The 15,289-nt window shown below is 35.2% G+C and overlaps 4 protein-coding genes across 6 annotated transcripts; 2 read left to right on the forward strand and 2 right to left on the reverse strand.

Moving 5' to 3' along the window:
* The first annotated feature begins 337 nt into the window (after window positions 1-337).
* On the forward strand, window positions 338-5,849 carry LOC110638165 (YTH domain-containing protein ECT1). Of its 3 annotated transcripts, none has more exons than XM_058149592.1 (8): window positions 338-731; window positions 1,098-1,170; window positions 1,262-1,385; window positions 2,052-2,128; window positions 2,237-2,737; window positions 2,890-3,417; window positions 4,025-4,237; window positions 4,636-5,019. In XM_058149592.1, exons 2-8 carry the CDS (start codon window positions 1,156-1,158, stop codon window positions 4,645-4,647), a joined length of 1,470 nt encoding a protein of 489 aa, XP_058005575.1. In that variant the 5' UTR covers window positions 338-731; window positions 1,098-1,155; the 3' UTR covers window positions 4,648-5,019. The 3 variants fall into 3 exon arrangements, with proteins under 3 accessions (XP_058005575.1, XP_021644315.2, XP_021644311.2); XM_021788623.2 differs by lacking the exon at window positions 4,636-5,019 and adding an exon at window positions 5,307-5,849 and having other exon boundaries at window positions 339-625; XM_021788619.2 differs by lacking the exon at window positions 4,636-5,019 and adding an exon at window positions 5,307-5,849 and having other exon boundaries at window positions 340-731.
* Window positions 5,850-6,347: 498 nt separating this feature from the next.
* On the reverse strand, window positions 6,348-8,181 carry LOC110638167 (non-specific lipid transfer protein GPI-anchored 1). Its single transcript, XM_021788624.2, has 2 exons — window positions 7,618-8,181; window positions 6,348-6,774 (listed from the first exon to the last, which is right to left on the reverse strand). The coding sequence occupies exons 1-2, from the start codon at window positions 7,976-7,978 to the stop codon at window positions 6,551-6,553; spliced, it is 585 nt and encodes a 194-aa protein (XP_021644316.2). The 5' UTR covers window positions 7,979-8,181; the 3' UTR covers window positions 6,348-6,550.
* A 2,175-nt stretch (window positions 8,182-10,356) lies between these two features.
* Window positions 10,357-11,844, forward strand: LOC110638168 (probable methyltransferase At1g27930). Its single transcript, XM_021788626.2, has one exon. It carries the CDS (start codon window positions 10,558-10,560, stop codon window positions 11,407-11,409), a length of 852 nt encoding a protein of 283 aa, XP_021644318.1. The 5' UTR covers window positions 10,357-10,557; the 3' UTR covers window positions 11,410-11,844.
* Window positions 11,845-13,118: 1,274 nt separating this feature from the next.
* LOC110638156 (uncharacterized) lies at window positions 13,119-14,842 on the reverse strand. The gene is made up of 4 exons (XM_058149593.1): window positions 14,669-14,842; window positions 14,513-14,583; window positions 14,319-14,411; window positions 13,119-14,185 (listed from the first exon to the last, which is right to left on the reverse strand). The coding sequence occupies exons 1-4, from the start codon at window positions 14,679-14,681 to the stop codon at window positions 13,241-13,243; spliced, it is 1,122 nt and encodes a 373-aa protein (XP_058005576.1). The 5' UTR covers window positions 14,682-14,842; the 3' UTR covers window positions 13,119-13,240.
* Window positions 14,843-15,289: the final 447 nt, after the last annotated feature.

The raw sequence follows: 15,289 nt of genomic DNA on the forward strand, positions 1-15,289 counted from the left end.
TTTCTTCTTGGCCTGCTTATTTTTTCAAGCTTTGCATATACCTCTGATGGGTGGCTTTGGTTCTATTGAAGAGGCGGCGTTGAGCAAGCTTCTTGGCTCTCTGCTTGAATGTAGAGCTGGGTCTTTGGTGAGGAAGGGTCTTTGGGCTTCTATTACTGAGCCTGTACTTTGGGTTGGGTCTTCTATTGTAAAATCAGGCTTCAAGCCTTATATTTATATTATACTTGGGCTTTTATGCAATGATAAAATTACAGATAAAAAAAAAAGTTAATCGCATGTCTCTTTGAATTTTATGAGAAATAATATATATTCAAAATATTAAAATAATATTAAAAATTATAAATCGATGATGATAGTAAAAGGAAGAAAATCTCATCTTTAACCCCAGCCACTCGAGAGCAGAGTGAAGACACCATCGGCGAGCAGATGGTCGAGTATGGTTGAGCTAACTGGGCAGCGAAGTCTGAAGTTGCAGTTACGTTTGCATATGGCGCGGCGCTTCTCATCACTTCGAATATCTATCCCAAAATGCGAGCAGCATAAGATTCTTCTCTCAATTTCTATCGATTCTATACCGTGAACCTCTCCTCCTTTTTCTTTCTTCCTGCCAAACGGACAATGTACCGTAATCGCCTTTAAATAACTCTCTCCTAAGCCTCACCTTCCTTCTTCTTCTTTTCTTGCATGTCTGCTGCCGCCTATTACACTTTATGATCGCTTAAGCTCTACTGGTATTCCTTATATATGTTTATAGTGCCTTGTTTGTTTTGCAATTAATTTTCTTTATTTTGTTCAGTGTTTGTTAATTCAGAAGTGACGTTATTATTCCTGAAATTTTGAAGAATTCCAAACGATCAAAAGGGTCTGTTTTTATCATTAAGAAATTGTATTTTATTGTTTTTTTAGCTTTGATTATATTGATATCCATGATCAAGGAAAAAATATAGGGAAAAAGATCATGGAAATTCTGCATTAGTCCCTTTCATGTGCAATTTGTAATCTACGCTTCTTTGACAATTTATTTTTCTGGGTTCTTTGTTTGCTTTGCTGGATGTGTAATTTATGTTTTTCAGTATCTTGAGATGTTAAGTTTGTAGGTACTGCTGGAGCTTTTAGCATTTTTATTATCAATACAAGAAATCTACTGGTCCAAACATGTCGAAGGATCAGGTAATTCTAGTCTTTTCATATATAGTTTCCTTTTCTTTTTTTTATGAGGTTATTGTGTTGGTGTGACAAGTCTTTTGAATTCTTTTGTTAGCGTTCTCTGGCCCTAGATGAAAATGTGATTGATTCTTCACGGCCTGCTATTGCTGTTGGTTCCTTGAGCGTTGATGCTTCACCAAATGCTTGTCCCTCTCAGACACAGTCAGTCTACAATGGAGGTTAGTTCCTTAAATTTATCGGTAAGTAAGTTGAAGAAATGATATTTTGTGTTCTTGTTGCCTGTTAATATGCAAAGTTTATTTCTGCCATTGGATGGGTGAAAAATGTAAACGTAAGTTAATGTCCGCTGTCTATTTAAGATGAGATGAATATGATGGGCTTTTGTCCATTTATGTGTTGTCATCTATGCTCATAGATATTTTTAAACATAGAACTTCAGAATCTTGCTCGATATTTCCATGCTATATTAGTTTTGACTCATCAAAACTTACTCTCATTTATCTCAGCTGAATTTTAGACCTAATTAATGTATTGATCATATAAAAGCATTCTTGTTTCAGGTATAACAGCCTAGAAACTTTTGAAATAGCAAATTTCATAGTACTGTCTCTTTTCGTTGCTTGTTTTAGTGATATTCGATTTTTGACTGAGTCTTCATTCATTTGTGTGTATGATCTGCTCAGAATCTTATGATTACCCACTCTCCCTTTTTAAATGTCAGCATGTGTTTCCAAATAAATGTTAAGTGGTAAGAATCGTATTTATTGAGAAGTGATCTACTCAGGGAGCTGCATGGGGTTATTCTTACTAAGATGATTTGGGATATCCTTGGATCACAAAAGTTTGTAACACATCAAAAAATGGCCTTGTTACGTTTTTGTCAGGTAATGGAAATATGGTTGGCACATGGGGTACATGTCTTCCAGATGTTAATGCTGAAGGCTTGGAAAATAGTTCTTATGTAAGAATTTTTATTTGCCTTCACTTTTCCATTATCTGTTATGTTCCCATATCTGAGTTCTTCTAAGTTCTACTCTGATTTATTTGTCTCTTTTCCGTCTTTTATAAGGGTATCTACAAAGACCCTTCATCACTTCCATTTCATGGCCATGGTTACACTCCTGAAATGCCACAAAGGTCATTTTCCTCATCCACAACAACACCCCCTCCTATAAATTGTCATGGTCAGCTATACAACGTCCAAGATTTACCAAACTCAGATCCACCTTTCTACCAACAATTCATGACACCAAACATTGCTTTAAAAACCCCAGTTTCTTCTGCTAATTTGCCAGTTAGCATTAATCCCCAAGGAGATGGCAACAGAGTTGGGCCTCAACCAGGTTATTTGCCTGCAATGGGATCTTTTGGAAGGGGAAGTAATTTTTCAGGAGATTCCGAAGGCTTTAAGCTTTTGCAGCAAGGATATGATGGGTTTGAAAACAGTGGGTTGTGGTCAGATTGGTCAAAACCTGGGAATGGGATGGGTTCTTTGGTGCATTTATCATCATCAACAGCTGTTCCAAAAACAATTGTTTCACTAGGTTTTTCTCCAAATCATTTTGGAATGGTCAGTCTTCTAATCCGTGAATATAATTTTCACTTTTAATGTTCACTATTTCTTTATTAAATGGAAAAGTAGCATTCATATGAGATCTGTGAGGCCTATTTATTAGTATTATCAAGTTTTAGTTTATCATCTAACAATAAAAATTTATTCAGGCTTCTCAACAAAAAGAATCATTTTATGGGTTTGGATCTCATTTAGGCCCCAGCTATAAAAGCTATCCTCAAGGTCAAACTAATCCAAACTCTGGTTATGACGTTTCCTCTTCTATGTTTGGAATGAACGGTCAGAGCTGGCCCACGCTTCATGAAGCAATACAAGGGAGAAGGTGCATTGACTTCTCATACAGTTGTAATGTTGCGCTTGATACATTAGGTGAACGAAATAAAGGACCTAGAGCATTTAAGCCAAGAAGTCAGATGGCACCAAATGGATCTTTGACTGATAATTACAGGAATGCAGTTTCTGATGTTTATAATGAGTCATATAACTGCCTGGATTTTGTCACTGACTACAAGGATGCAAAGTTCTTTGTTATCAAATCTTACAGTGAAGATAATGTTCATAAGAGCATAAAATATGGTGTTTGGGCAAGTACCCTGAATGGCAACAAGAAATTAGATACTGCTTATCATGAGGCAAAGGAGAAACATGGGACAATTCCAGTTTTTCTGTTGTTTTCGGTAATTTACCCAATCTCCATGCACTGATGGTTTTATGATCAGATATATCCATATTAATCCAATTGGGAATAAATGAATAAGCTGCTAGGAACATTGAAAGTCAAGAGAGTGTATGGGAAATGTAGTTTAAGAAAGGCCGAAGTGGGAGATGGGGTAGATATTTAGTTGGAAAAAATCTAGGGAAATATGATCCCTTTCTTATTTGGCAAAGGTCAGTGATTTAACTACTTTTCTTAGGTTATGCATCTTGGTTCTTACACTCATGGTTGGTTGGTGGCGGTAAAGACACTTGCAGCCAACTTAATGCATCTTTGCATGTATTTTTTTTTTTTCACTCATCAACTTTTATGTTTACTTTTCGTTTATAATTGCTCTATGAAAGCAAAAAATATCCCAGAGTTATGTTTTTTTTTTTTTTTTTTTTTTTTTTCTCTCTTTATTTGGCTATTGCCAGAATATGTTTGTCAAGTTGAGTTCTCTAGCCAGCTATTAACAGATACTTGCACTCTTGCATTGCCTAGCTTCTTTTAGTTGACTATACTTTATGATAAAGCAAAACATTGAACTGCCAACTTTTTTCTTTTTTATATTGCATAATTATATACAGGTGAATGCTAGTGCCCAGTTTTGTGGAGTGGCTGAGATGGTTGGGCCTGTGGACTTTGACAAGAGTGTGGATTACTGGCAACAGGATAAGTGGTCTGGACAGTTTTCTGTCAAGTGGTGCATTATTAAAGATGTTCCTAACAGTCAGTTTCGTCATATTGCACTTGAAAATAATGACAACAAGCCAGTAACTAACAGTAGAGATACTCAAGAGGTAGGACTTAATTTGGTTTCATCAACATTCTCCAATTTTTTTTGTTGATAGTGGTAACAATATGGTGATTTACTTGCCAATAAGCAAAGTTCCATTTGCATGAGGTCACTCGCTGACTTTTATCAACTTCCTGTCAACTGGCTGTAGTGGTTATTATCTAATGCCTGTGAATTAATTGCCAGATATTTCAAGTCACATATGGGACTTAGACATTATTAGCTTCATTTTTCAACACTCTTATACATAAGGCTGTAGTACAAAAAACCATTCCTTTGCTTGTTAATTATCTTCCCTGCTTTATTACTTACCTTGAAAGTTGATTACTTAACCTTGTCATGCACAAAGTAAATGTAAGAGTTCCATGTCTGATAGAGTAAGGAATCCTATTCTAAATGCAGAGAACAATCTAAGTGAATTCACAAGGAAGAACTGAAGGAAAAGAGAAGAGTTCAACTTATATTATTTTCTCAAGAAGATTCAACAAAGAACAACAAATCAACAATTACAGCAAAGAGGAATCCCTCTCACGGATTCACACTCAGCCCCCAAGCTAAAGAATAGCTAGAATTACAATAACAAACTTAATGAACTGTTTTCATGCTTTCCTCTTCTTAATTCTTCTTTCTATATAGCTGATTCTGTTGCTGTGGTTACCTGCCCTTCTGAGAATTCCTCCAACTGATTTGAACTTAGCTTGCCAATTGACTCGGAACCTTCTAGAACCTTCTTGTGCCTTCTGGAATAAGTGATCCAGATCCTCCTAGCTCGTCCCTTCAAGTCAGGTTGCTGCACATTTGTATCAATGCCTAATTTTCATTACTCTTCCCAAGCTTCGACTCAATATGACTAATTTGTGGATTGTGGATGGATGGATCTTTACTGCATACATTTTATTGATTGACTGTATTAAATGATGAATGCATGCAAAATATAACTGCGTATGTATGTGAGGTTTTGTGTTCCTTGGTTCTTGAAAGTGAAGCCTGCTTTGGGCACAATCTTTTGTTTTAGTTCAGCTTCATCTATTGTCAGTTGTGTTATATTTCTTATAAATATTATTTTATTACAGGTGGAACTGGAACGTGGTGTTGAAATGTTAAAAATATTTAATAACTATGAAAGTCATTCGTCCATCCTAGATGATTTTCATTTTTATGAAGAGAGACAGAAAGCAATACAGGCAAGGAAGTCAAGACAGCAGCAGCAGCAAACAAGCCTGGTGCCTACTTTAGCGATTGGAGATGGTGAACAAAATTCTATTTCAATTTCTAATGATTTCACGAAGAAAATGTCTAAGAGCTTAGCTGAAGCTGTTTCTCTGAAAGAGACTGAAACAAAGTTATCTATTTCACATCTCCCTCATTGGGCCTTGGGAGTTCAACATGGAAAAAGATGTTGATAGAAACAGCATATCCAGCTAATTGGATAGGTAAGAAATTTCTTTTAGGTGTCCTGAACAAGGAAGTTTGAACTTGATAACACCTCTAATTCTCTGTTTTTATTTCCATTTATTTGATATTATTTATATTTGAATTTACATGGACATTATCTGGATTCTTTGATAAGATAGATGAGATTGGCATATTACATATAATGTATACTTGGTTTTCAAGTTCTGTCGTGGAACTCATGTTCCATCACACTTTTATATGGATGTATCTTGCGAAGCATTAACGTGCAAGGAAAAGGATGCAGGAAAATGAACTGGGTATGTCTATTTTTTATCAAAAGCAATTCAGTTGGGATTTTAGTTTTGGTTCATATTTGGCTAAATTCTTAAAACCTTGGAGTCGAATTATAAACTTTTCTACACTTTTGATTACTAATTAACAAATAATAGATATATATAAATTAATTCAATGAGTAAAGATAGAAATTTCCCATTTTCCTTTATTATGTTTCGAAGAATATTTTTAAATTGTTTATTTTAAATATATATATATATATATAACAATGTTAAATCAAATGTCACTAGATTTTTAAGAATTATATGGTCATCTCTTCATATAAACGGAGCTTAATAATTTTTATTTCGGTGTTAAAAGGCTAGACCTTATGGCTAGCATGGGACGGTAACCAGCAACATAAATTTGAGAATTAAGGTGAGAGCTTTGGAGATAATGGCCTTGGATACCAAAACACATGATAGAGAAGATGCAAAAGTTAAGATTACAATGAAATGCGTTTAAGCTCAAATGAAATTCTGGGAATGTTGAGAAGAAAACAACAAAACGGAAAAAGAAAGAAATAAGCTTCACTCTTCAGTTTTCACCATTCCCCAAATGTTGTGGCCTTCCATGGATGTTCTCAGGTTTAGAACATAAACGTAGATTGATCAGTGGAGAAAGTGTAGATAAAAATGGCCATAGCAATAGCCACAGGACCAAAAAGGTGATCAGGTCTATGCATGGTCATAATGGAGGCGTCAGATTTCTCCGATGCTGATGCTCCTCCGGTGGGAGTAGTGGGGATAGTTGTTGCTGTAATATTTGTGAAAATAGCAGCATCTGGGGAGCTAGGAGAGAGGCCAAGAAGCTCTGTACATTCAATATAAACATAGAAATTACGTCAGAATAACTAACTCTTCGGTGGGAAAGCCATTGGTTTACATACAAATTTGTCGTGTGAAAATTAAAATAATAATAATAATTATTATTATACGCAACAAATTAAAAGAATCAAAGCTTTCTTTTCAAGTTTCTTTTATCTATACAGGGAGGATTCAGTCCTTAAAACTATGTCGTGATATAATTTCTGAATCCTAAAACTTTATACCTCCCGTAAATAAATAAATAAATAAAACACCCTGTTCACCGGAATTTCTAAAGCCTTGGCTCCTAGAGATCATAGTCGGCATTGGTAAGAAATTAGCAATTTATTTCTACAGGATTTTAGCCTTGAGGGTTTGGAATGTCTTTCTGCTCTTGGGAAATTCTTGTACAGGTCCGATCGATTATGATTCAAGACTATATATACAATGGAATCCACGTATAAAATAAATGTTGAAACAAGTCTAAAGAAGTTTTTGCTCTTGTATTCAGAAGAAGGAAAAGAAAAAAAATGGAGATCTGCCTTAAATTAGAGCTGCACATTTAATCCTTGACTGGCTTCTTGCCAACAGTGCAGCGCGCAGATCAAACAGAACCTTATCCAGGTTTCCCGTAACCATCAATAATGATGATCATCATTTGAGTAGTTAAAAGTAAAACAAGTCTCAAGTAGCTCGAGTTCGAATCCTATTAAATAGGATTAACGAAGGAAATATAGAATTTGAACATATAATCGTATTAAATAGAGAAAATAATGAAGCGAAGTGCAATCTTGTTTGCATAGCATATATATAAGGAGTGTTCGCAGAGGGAGAGACAAGATTAACTCACTAGGGCAAAAGCTAACACTGGCATTTTGGAGCTGGCAAGCAGAAGGTAGCTGAAGCAACCTATCCTGTTGGATACCCAAGCTCTTGATCTGCTCACTACCATTACGGGTCTGTTGTATGATGTAACATAAGCATTTTGGGTCACTGTCCTTCAAATCCTTCACTTCACTACAACAATCTTTTGTAGGTGTATTCGCTTTCCCTGTTGCATATGTCAGGCAGGGCATCACCTTCTGAAAGTCAGTCCTACACTCCTCACTAACACCAGCTCCAGCTCCAGCCCCATCCACAACTCTAAAAACACAAAAACTCAAAAAAATGATCAAGAAAACACTAAACAGAAATAATGAGTGGCAACCCATTTCCTGATATTGATCCTCCAAGCTCTTTTTCTGCTTAAAAATTTCAGAACTAGACAGAAATTAAAGCTTCCCAATACCAAAGCTTTCAAGAAAGTTCACGCTTTTAACACTGGAGTAACGTTAGTCTATGTAAGAGAAGAGCCCACCATGTTCTACATCAACGGTGGAGATGGAGATGGAAGGTTTTAAACGAAAGTGGTTGGGGATGCACTTAAGTAGAGAGGCGGTGGTGGTTGTAGGTTTTAGCAGCGGGCATAAAGAGGTTTTGGATTTTAATGAGGTTTAAAGTTAGAAGTAGAGACGGCACGTGTCCTGAAAACCACCCATGTGGCACGGTTTGGAATGCCCATGTTGTGTGTCTCTATCGGACGGCTAGGATTTTGATTCACAAGCTCTTATCAATGGATTGGAGTGTGAAATAAATCTATAATGGAGGCTGATATTGAAGATTTTATCATTTTCTCCAAATAATTCTTTCACATTGTTGCATTGTCTAATCGAAGTTAACTTCAATTTCAAAAATAGCATAGACGAATTTCACACGTTTGGGCCTTCAACCTTTTGTTTTTCAGATTTAAAATCGAAATTTAAATTTAAATTTAAATAAAATAGGAGTTGATAAATTTTATTTAAGTGAAAAATTCTTTTGAAAAAAAGGAATTATATATATATTTTTTTAATTGAGGGAGATATGATAAATCATGTAATGATATAAATAGTTATTTCATCATTTTCATTTTTTTTTTTAAAAAAGTAAAAATTCAAGACTTACATTAAAATTTTTTGTCTTTTATATTTTTAAAAATATTAAAATATGAATAAATTAGGCAAGTGGATCTATTTTTAATTACGTAAGAAATGATAATGGAAACCCATGCAAGAAGTGTGTGCGTGTGTACATCTTCTTTTCTTTTAGGACACTGGACAGCCCCCAACCGCTAGAGTATGAACATAAGAAGTTTGTTTTTAGAACATATTTTCCTTGTCACTGGTTGGACTCACCATATTATATTAATTAGAGTCTATCATGAAATTATATATTCAAAATGAAGCACCACAATTAATAATAGATTAATTTTATCTATAAAATCAGAGTTTAAATTTTTAATATTATTTTCGATCTGAGCTTAGAGAAATTGTCCTGCAATTTATACATTATAAAATCAAAATCTTTATTGATTAAAATCAAATTGACTAAAACCAGTATTGAATTAAATTGAAATTGAACCAAAATTGAAACCGCACCAAAACTAAAAGCTCTAGAAGACGGATTTTAATTCATGAACCTTGGACTGGAACTACCGGTTCAAGCTTGGAAGGACTGAAACAGGCCTTGGCCAGGTTTTGATGGGAAGAAATGTTATATTTGGACGTTGGTCCTAAATGGGCCCAAATTTTCTTGGGCACTTGTGGCACTATTTTTAAAGATTTGAAGTCCAAGCTTCAACTACCCCATCTATGTATTGTGTTTGAGGGGCAAGCATGAGAATTGGTCCATTCGATTCGGCCAATGCTCAGGGCTCATAAGTGTAACCCTTTTCAGATTTCAATGAGCTTGCTAGGTTTGGGCTATGGGCATTTTTCACTTTTTTTTTTTCCCTTTTTTTTTTAATCATGCATGGGCCCAAAAATATTAAGCATACATTATAAATAAATATATATTATATATGTTATTAGGGACAGTAATAAATTGGTTTTTTTTTTTTTTTACTCAATATGATCAAACTCTATTAAAATGAGTTTGATTATTAATTGGTCACTAGTAAACTTGGATATTAAGATTATTATTAGTTAGGCTCTTGAGGCAAGCTCCTATTGGGTGGTAGTTCACTCTTTCTCCTTTGACACCCACTAATCACGGTAAGCCTTCTACCAAAATTGGTGAACTCTCGTTGTTCTATCATGATTCACAACTACACTTTCTATTTGAGGTTCAAACCATTAAAAGTCAACAAGAATCCGTGCAAACTCCATCAAGTGAAAGTCCGCTTTTTATGATTCTACTATCGTACTTTTGTGGACCAATTATGCAGGGTTACGTGGAATTAAGAATTTCATTAATATATAGGCTTCTAAGTTTTGATTTTTACTATTTGACAATTATAAATTTATTAAAATTTAATTTAATTAATTTTTTTATCAATTTAGAAGAAAAAAACAGTCTTATAACTACCACCTTAATAATATATTTTTCAATAATTGAATATAAATTTTTTATTGAAATTTAAATATAATTTTAATAATGCATTTTTTTAATTTTCAATTTCAAAAATTGTTACATTCATCAATTCTAATTTTAATTAATTTAATTTTAATTTGACCTGATTCTATTTTAAGTTGGACTGACCATGTCATAGACTTCTGTCATAGTCGTGGGATTTAATGTCCATTAAAATAACTAAGAACAATAGCCCACTTCCCTTCCATGCTTCACTGCAACCCTAGCTCTATTATCTCTATATAGCATAAGTTAAAGGTCCAAACCCCAAACAATTCGCAACCAACAAGGCACAGACTCTATCATTTCATTTTCAGATACGAACACCAAACATTATTCCCTAGAAAAAAATTTCTAAGAAATGAAGAATCGGCATTATCTGCCCGAGAAATCGTGGCTCCTAGGCGTGGCCATTGCCGGTCTAATAATCGGCGGGCTGATCCTATCCAGCTTCATGCGCTCTGGCGACACTACCTTCCTTTGCTCCTTGGCCAGCTCCAGAGCCCGTTCTACGGCGGAGTATGCAGCCACGCCGATCCAGCTCCAAGCCATCGTCCACTACGCCACTTCACGGATCGTCCCACAGCAATCATTGGGTGAAATCTCCGTTACCTTCGACGTCCTCAAGGCTCTCGCTCCTTGCAACTTCCTCGTCTTCGGTCTCGGCCACGATTCCCTCATGTGGAATTCGCTGAATCCACGTGGCACCACCATATTCCTCGAAGAAGACCCCAAGTGGGTGCAGACCGTCCTCAAGGACGCTCCTACACTCCAGGCTCACACCGTCCAGTACCGGACGCAGCTCCAGGAGGCAGACCAGCTTCTCTCCACCTACCGGAGCGAACCATACTGTTCACCAAGTAAAGCATATATACGCGGCAACTATAACTGCAAGCTAGCACTGACTGGATTACCGGACGCGGTGTACGACAAGGAATGGGATCTGATCATGATCGACGCGCCACGAGGGTACTTTGCAGAGGCACCAGGGAGAATGGCTGCGATATTTTCTGCAGCAGTGATGGCGAGAGCAAGGAAGGGATCCGGTGTGACGCATGTGTTTCTGCATGACATAGACAGGAAGGTGGAAAAGGTTTACGCGGAGGAGTTTTTATGCAGAAAACATATGGTAAAGGCTGTGGGTAGGCTATGGCATTTCGAAATACCACCTGCAGCTAACACGACCAGCGCCGGCGGCGAATGGTTTTGCTAGAAAGCTCCCCGCTGGCCGATGACGATGCCATTTAATGTAGCTGTTTAGTAATTATTAAAGCACAGGTGAATTTTTAGAAATTTGAAAGGAAGAGATAAAGGTAGGATCAAGGACGGCCTTTCGTTTTTCTGAGGTAGAAAGATTTTTTTTTTTTTTGTAAAAAAAGTAGTGCTCGCCGCAGTTTGCGACTTATAAAAATATGTTGGTCTGGATTCTGGCAGTAGCCTGCGGGTTGTTGTCGTTTCCAGACAACAGTATCCACAATCGTAAAGGCACTCGGAGCCTTTTTATTTATTATTTATTTACTTTATTTTCGCGTGTCTTTTCCGTTGTGGGGTAACTTTTCACCGTTGATATCTGGACAAGTGTCCTCCTACGTTTTAGTGTTATAATGATCATAATAAATAAGTGGGTCATATTGGTTCACAGTTCATATCTTCAGCCAATATATATATATTGGTTTCCAGTTTACTCCTTAATTTTTGTCGGTTTCTACATTTTAGTTATTCATGAAGTTTTGTTCCGTTAACTAACAGGGTGAAATTCAATAATTTAATTTAATTAAAATTTTATATTATTTAATTTATAAATATTATTATTCATAAGTTAATTTTTACATTTTAAAATTATATTAATTAATTTATAAAGTTTAATTAAATCAATTAATTAGTCATTTTATTCAATTTTAACAGTTGCAAATTATTCATAAGTTACTAATTTATAAAATTAAATGATAAAAGCTAATTAATATAATTTTTAAAATATATAAAATGATTAATTAATAAATAATAACATTGACTAAAGAATATATATATATTCTTTTATTTGGGCATTATTAAGTGGACCACCTTCTCCCATCTCGTCACAGTCGTGCCACTATTGAGTCAATTGCTTTAATTGTTAGTAAATTACTATAATGCCCAACATTTTAGAGTTATTAATATATACAAGTATATTATTTTTATGTATTTTCAAAATACTACATTTTGATAGGGTTGATTCGGGGCAGGAGCTTTCTATAGACGATAGTGGGCATTGGGAAACGGATATGATAGGTTGGAAACTGGAATAGTGAAGGGCGACGTTGGATTGGGTGCTTGCCTTTTAAAATTGTAAAAGTTTGTCCGCAGTGCTTGGCTTTGTAGGCCTCATCATTTCTGTCATTTCATAATTCAGATTTAAAACGGGCCTGTGCATCCTCAAAAGACCCACAGTGTGCTCCGTCCTTCCATCTACACCTGGCCATGATCTAGAATCTCAACTAAATCAATTTATTTTAGAATTAAAATTAAATAAAATATTTTAAATTAAAATTAACGTAATTAGCTTATCTTTTACACTATGTTTAAATGGGGAGAAAGAAATTAAATATATATATATAATAATTAAGGAGAAAAATAATCTTTTTATTTTATGATTAAATTAGAAAGAAAAATATTAAAAAAAATTATTTTTTTAAATAATAAAATTACAATATTACTTTTAAATGCTTAAAAAAAACTTAAAAAATATATAAATATTTTATTAATTTCAAACATGTTAATTCTACATTCCTTTTAATTTGGAAAGAAAATAAAAGTAAAATTTAACTCTTATTTTTTTTTTAAAATTTTTTTCTCTTTATTTTTCTCATTAACCAAATAGAAGTGAGTAGAAAATCAAATTATTTTTTTCTCAAATTTTTCTTTTTCCCAAACACAACATTAATGGAAAAGAAAATAGAACTTTTCTTAATTAATCTAAATTCCAACTTAAAATTTCACAATTTTATGGAAAAAAAAGGGTAAACTTCATCCAGATCCTTATTACTGGCAATTTTCCTCTTAAGAATCTAGGTCAAAGCTGCCGAGGTATCAAATGATAATTTCCTGACCAATAGGCAGGTGATTTTTGAAGGCTGACCATGCGTATTATCAAGTGTACACAGCACAAAGTCTGGCCGATAGAGTGCAAGGGCCAGCCGATCCTCCCCAAAAGCCAAGCCTGTAGCATCAAGAAGAACGTGCCAGGAATTTCTATGTGCCTCTGAAATCCAATGCATAGAGTATCTACTCTCATTCACAACTACTGGATAAGAGAAAAGCCCTTTTGGTGTATACTTGCACTTCCTTCTGAAGTATTGGCTAAGCTGTGACCCTTTGATCCTCAAGTCCAACCAAGTCTCTGGCATAGGAATAACCTTTGATTCTTTATGAGTTGCAAATTCCCTGATGGTGTCGACTTCTTCACCAAGAATTGTCATGTAGTAGTTGCCCTTAAAGAAAGGGTAGCTCTCTCCAATCATCACCATAGCGTCCCTATAGCTTGGCATGAAAATAACCAAGTAGTCATCTTCAGTAAGACCAGTGTGTTTCAGGGCTCGATTTTGAGCTTGGATTTCTGGGATTGAAATGAAATTCCCTTGGAATGAAGTTTTCTTGGAAAGGATATCTAGAAGTCTTGATGCCTCCAATTGCGTTTTGTCAAGATCAGAGAGGCTACGAGTGTATGGAGGAGAAGAAGAAGACTCCTTAGAGGCAAGATTCTTGGGGGAATTGTTGCGCTTCTCATCCCGAGTAGAGTCTGATGATTCCTCGTTTATAGAGAGATTGGTAAAATCAACTGTGTCTCCCTCTTCCACAATTCCATTGCAATATTGAGGGTACTTGGTGAACACGTACTGCCTAACATACTCCATTTCACTAGGAGTTATTGGTCCTGACCATCTCAGGTCAAGGCCTCTGAGGGTTGATATGGCTTCAGCTATCAAGTGAGCTGGAATTACCCTATGTGCTTTCTGTTATAATAAAGGCAAAAACTGAATCAATTCAAGCGACAAACATCCATAAGAGTTATATATGTAACCTACTAACTCGAGCAAAACTTATCAAAGAAAAAAGAAAAGAGCAAAAGATTAGGATAAGACATGCCTTGAAAACCATGCTGCTTGGCCTGCCATTCTGCAATGGTGAATTATTGGATATAGAAGCTTGTGGTTCTTCCAGTCTACCTTCTATCATATCCTGAACATTTTATAAATCACAAACCTCACATATCAGGAATATATGAAAATACCAGATGGGCTAAGAAAAAAATCTTGAAAATTAATAGGAAAAGAAAATACTTCAGATTCTCCATTTATGATAATTTGTTCTGGGTTATTCAGCATGATTTTTTTGCTTCTTTCGTAAAGTTCTAAACGGAGCAAGAAAGGCTAAATTAAAGAGCTGTTTAAAAGAAAAAAGAGGAAGAACAAAGCCACAGAGGTAAATGTGAGTACCAGCCAATACCATATAAACAAATTTTGCAGCAGAAATGTATCATAACAGGGGTAGTTATGAAATTGAAGGAAGCAGGACAGAGAGAGAAACATAACTAATGATGACAGCATTTTCCTGCAACATGGAGCTATGAAACAGTGGGTCAACTGTTTCATTTTAATAATACAGTGCATGTTTAAAAATGTATATATATACCTATAATTATTCATTTGATCATTGGATTAATCTAATGATTAAGAACTTGCAGTCAAAACCCTGAATTTTCCTTCTCACTCCTTTGAACCGAAGCAAGAAAAATAATAATAATAATAGTCACTGATTTGGACTATTTGCCTGCCCCTATCAATCTGAGTTGCAGAAACTGATACAAAGCTTGGAAATGGCATCAACTTGCTTATTATTATTAATCAGGGATGCTAAGTCACCCACATTAATATAAAATGAAGAAGAGATGGCGACTGGCAGAGCATTGAGGACATTGGAGCTTCTACGTTATGCTTAAGGTCCATTTGGGTGGTGGGAGGCATGTAATGAGAATAGGGGAAGAGTAGGAATCTTTTTTTGGACTGAAAAGGATTGGTCATGGAGTCAGTCTAGAACTAATTTGAAAATTGCTTGTG

This window comes from Hevea brasiliensis, chromosome 7 (genome assembly GCF_030052815.1).
Source record: "Hevea brasiliensis isolate MT/VB/25A 57/8 chromosome 7, ASM3005281v1, whole genome shotgun sequence".
Lineage (NCBI taxonomy): Eukaryota > Viridiplantae > Streptophyta > Magnoliopsida > Malpighiales > Euphorbiaceae > Hevea > Hevea brasiliensis.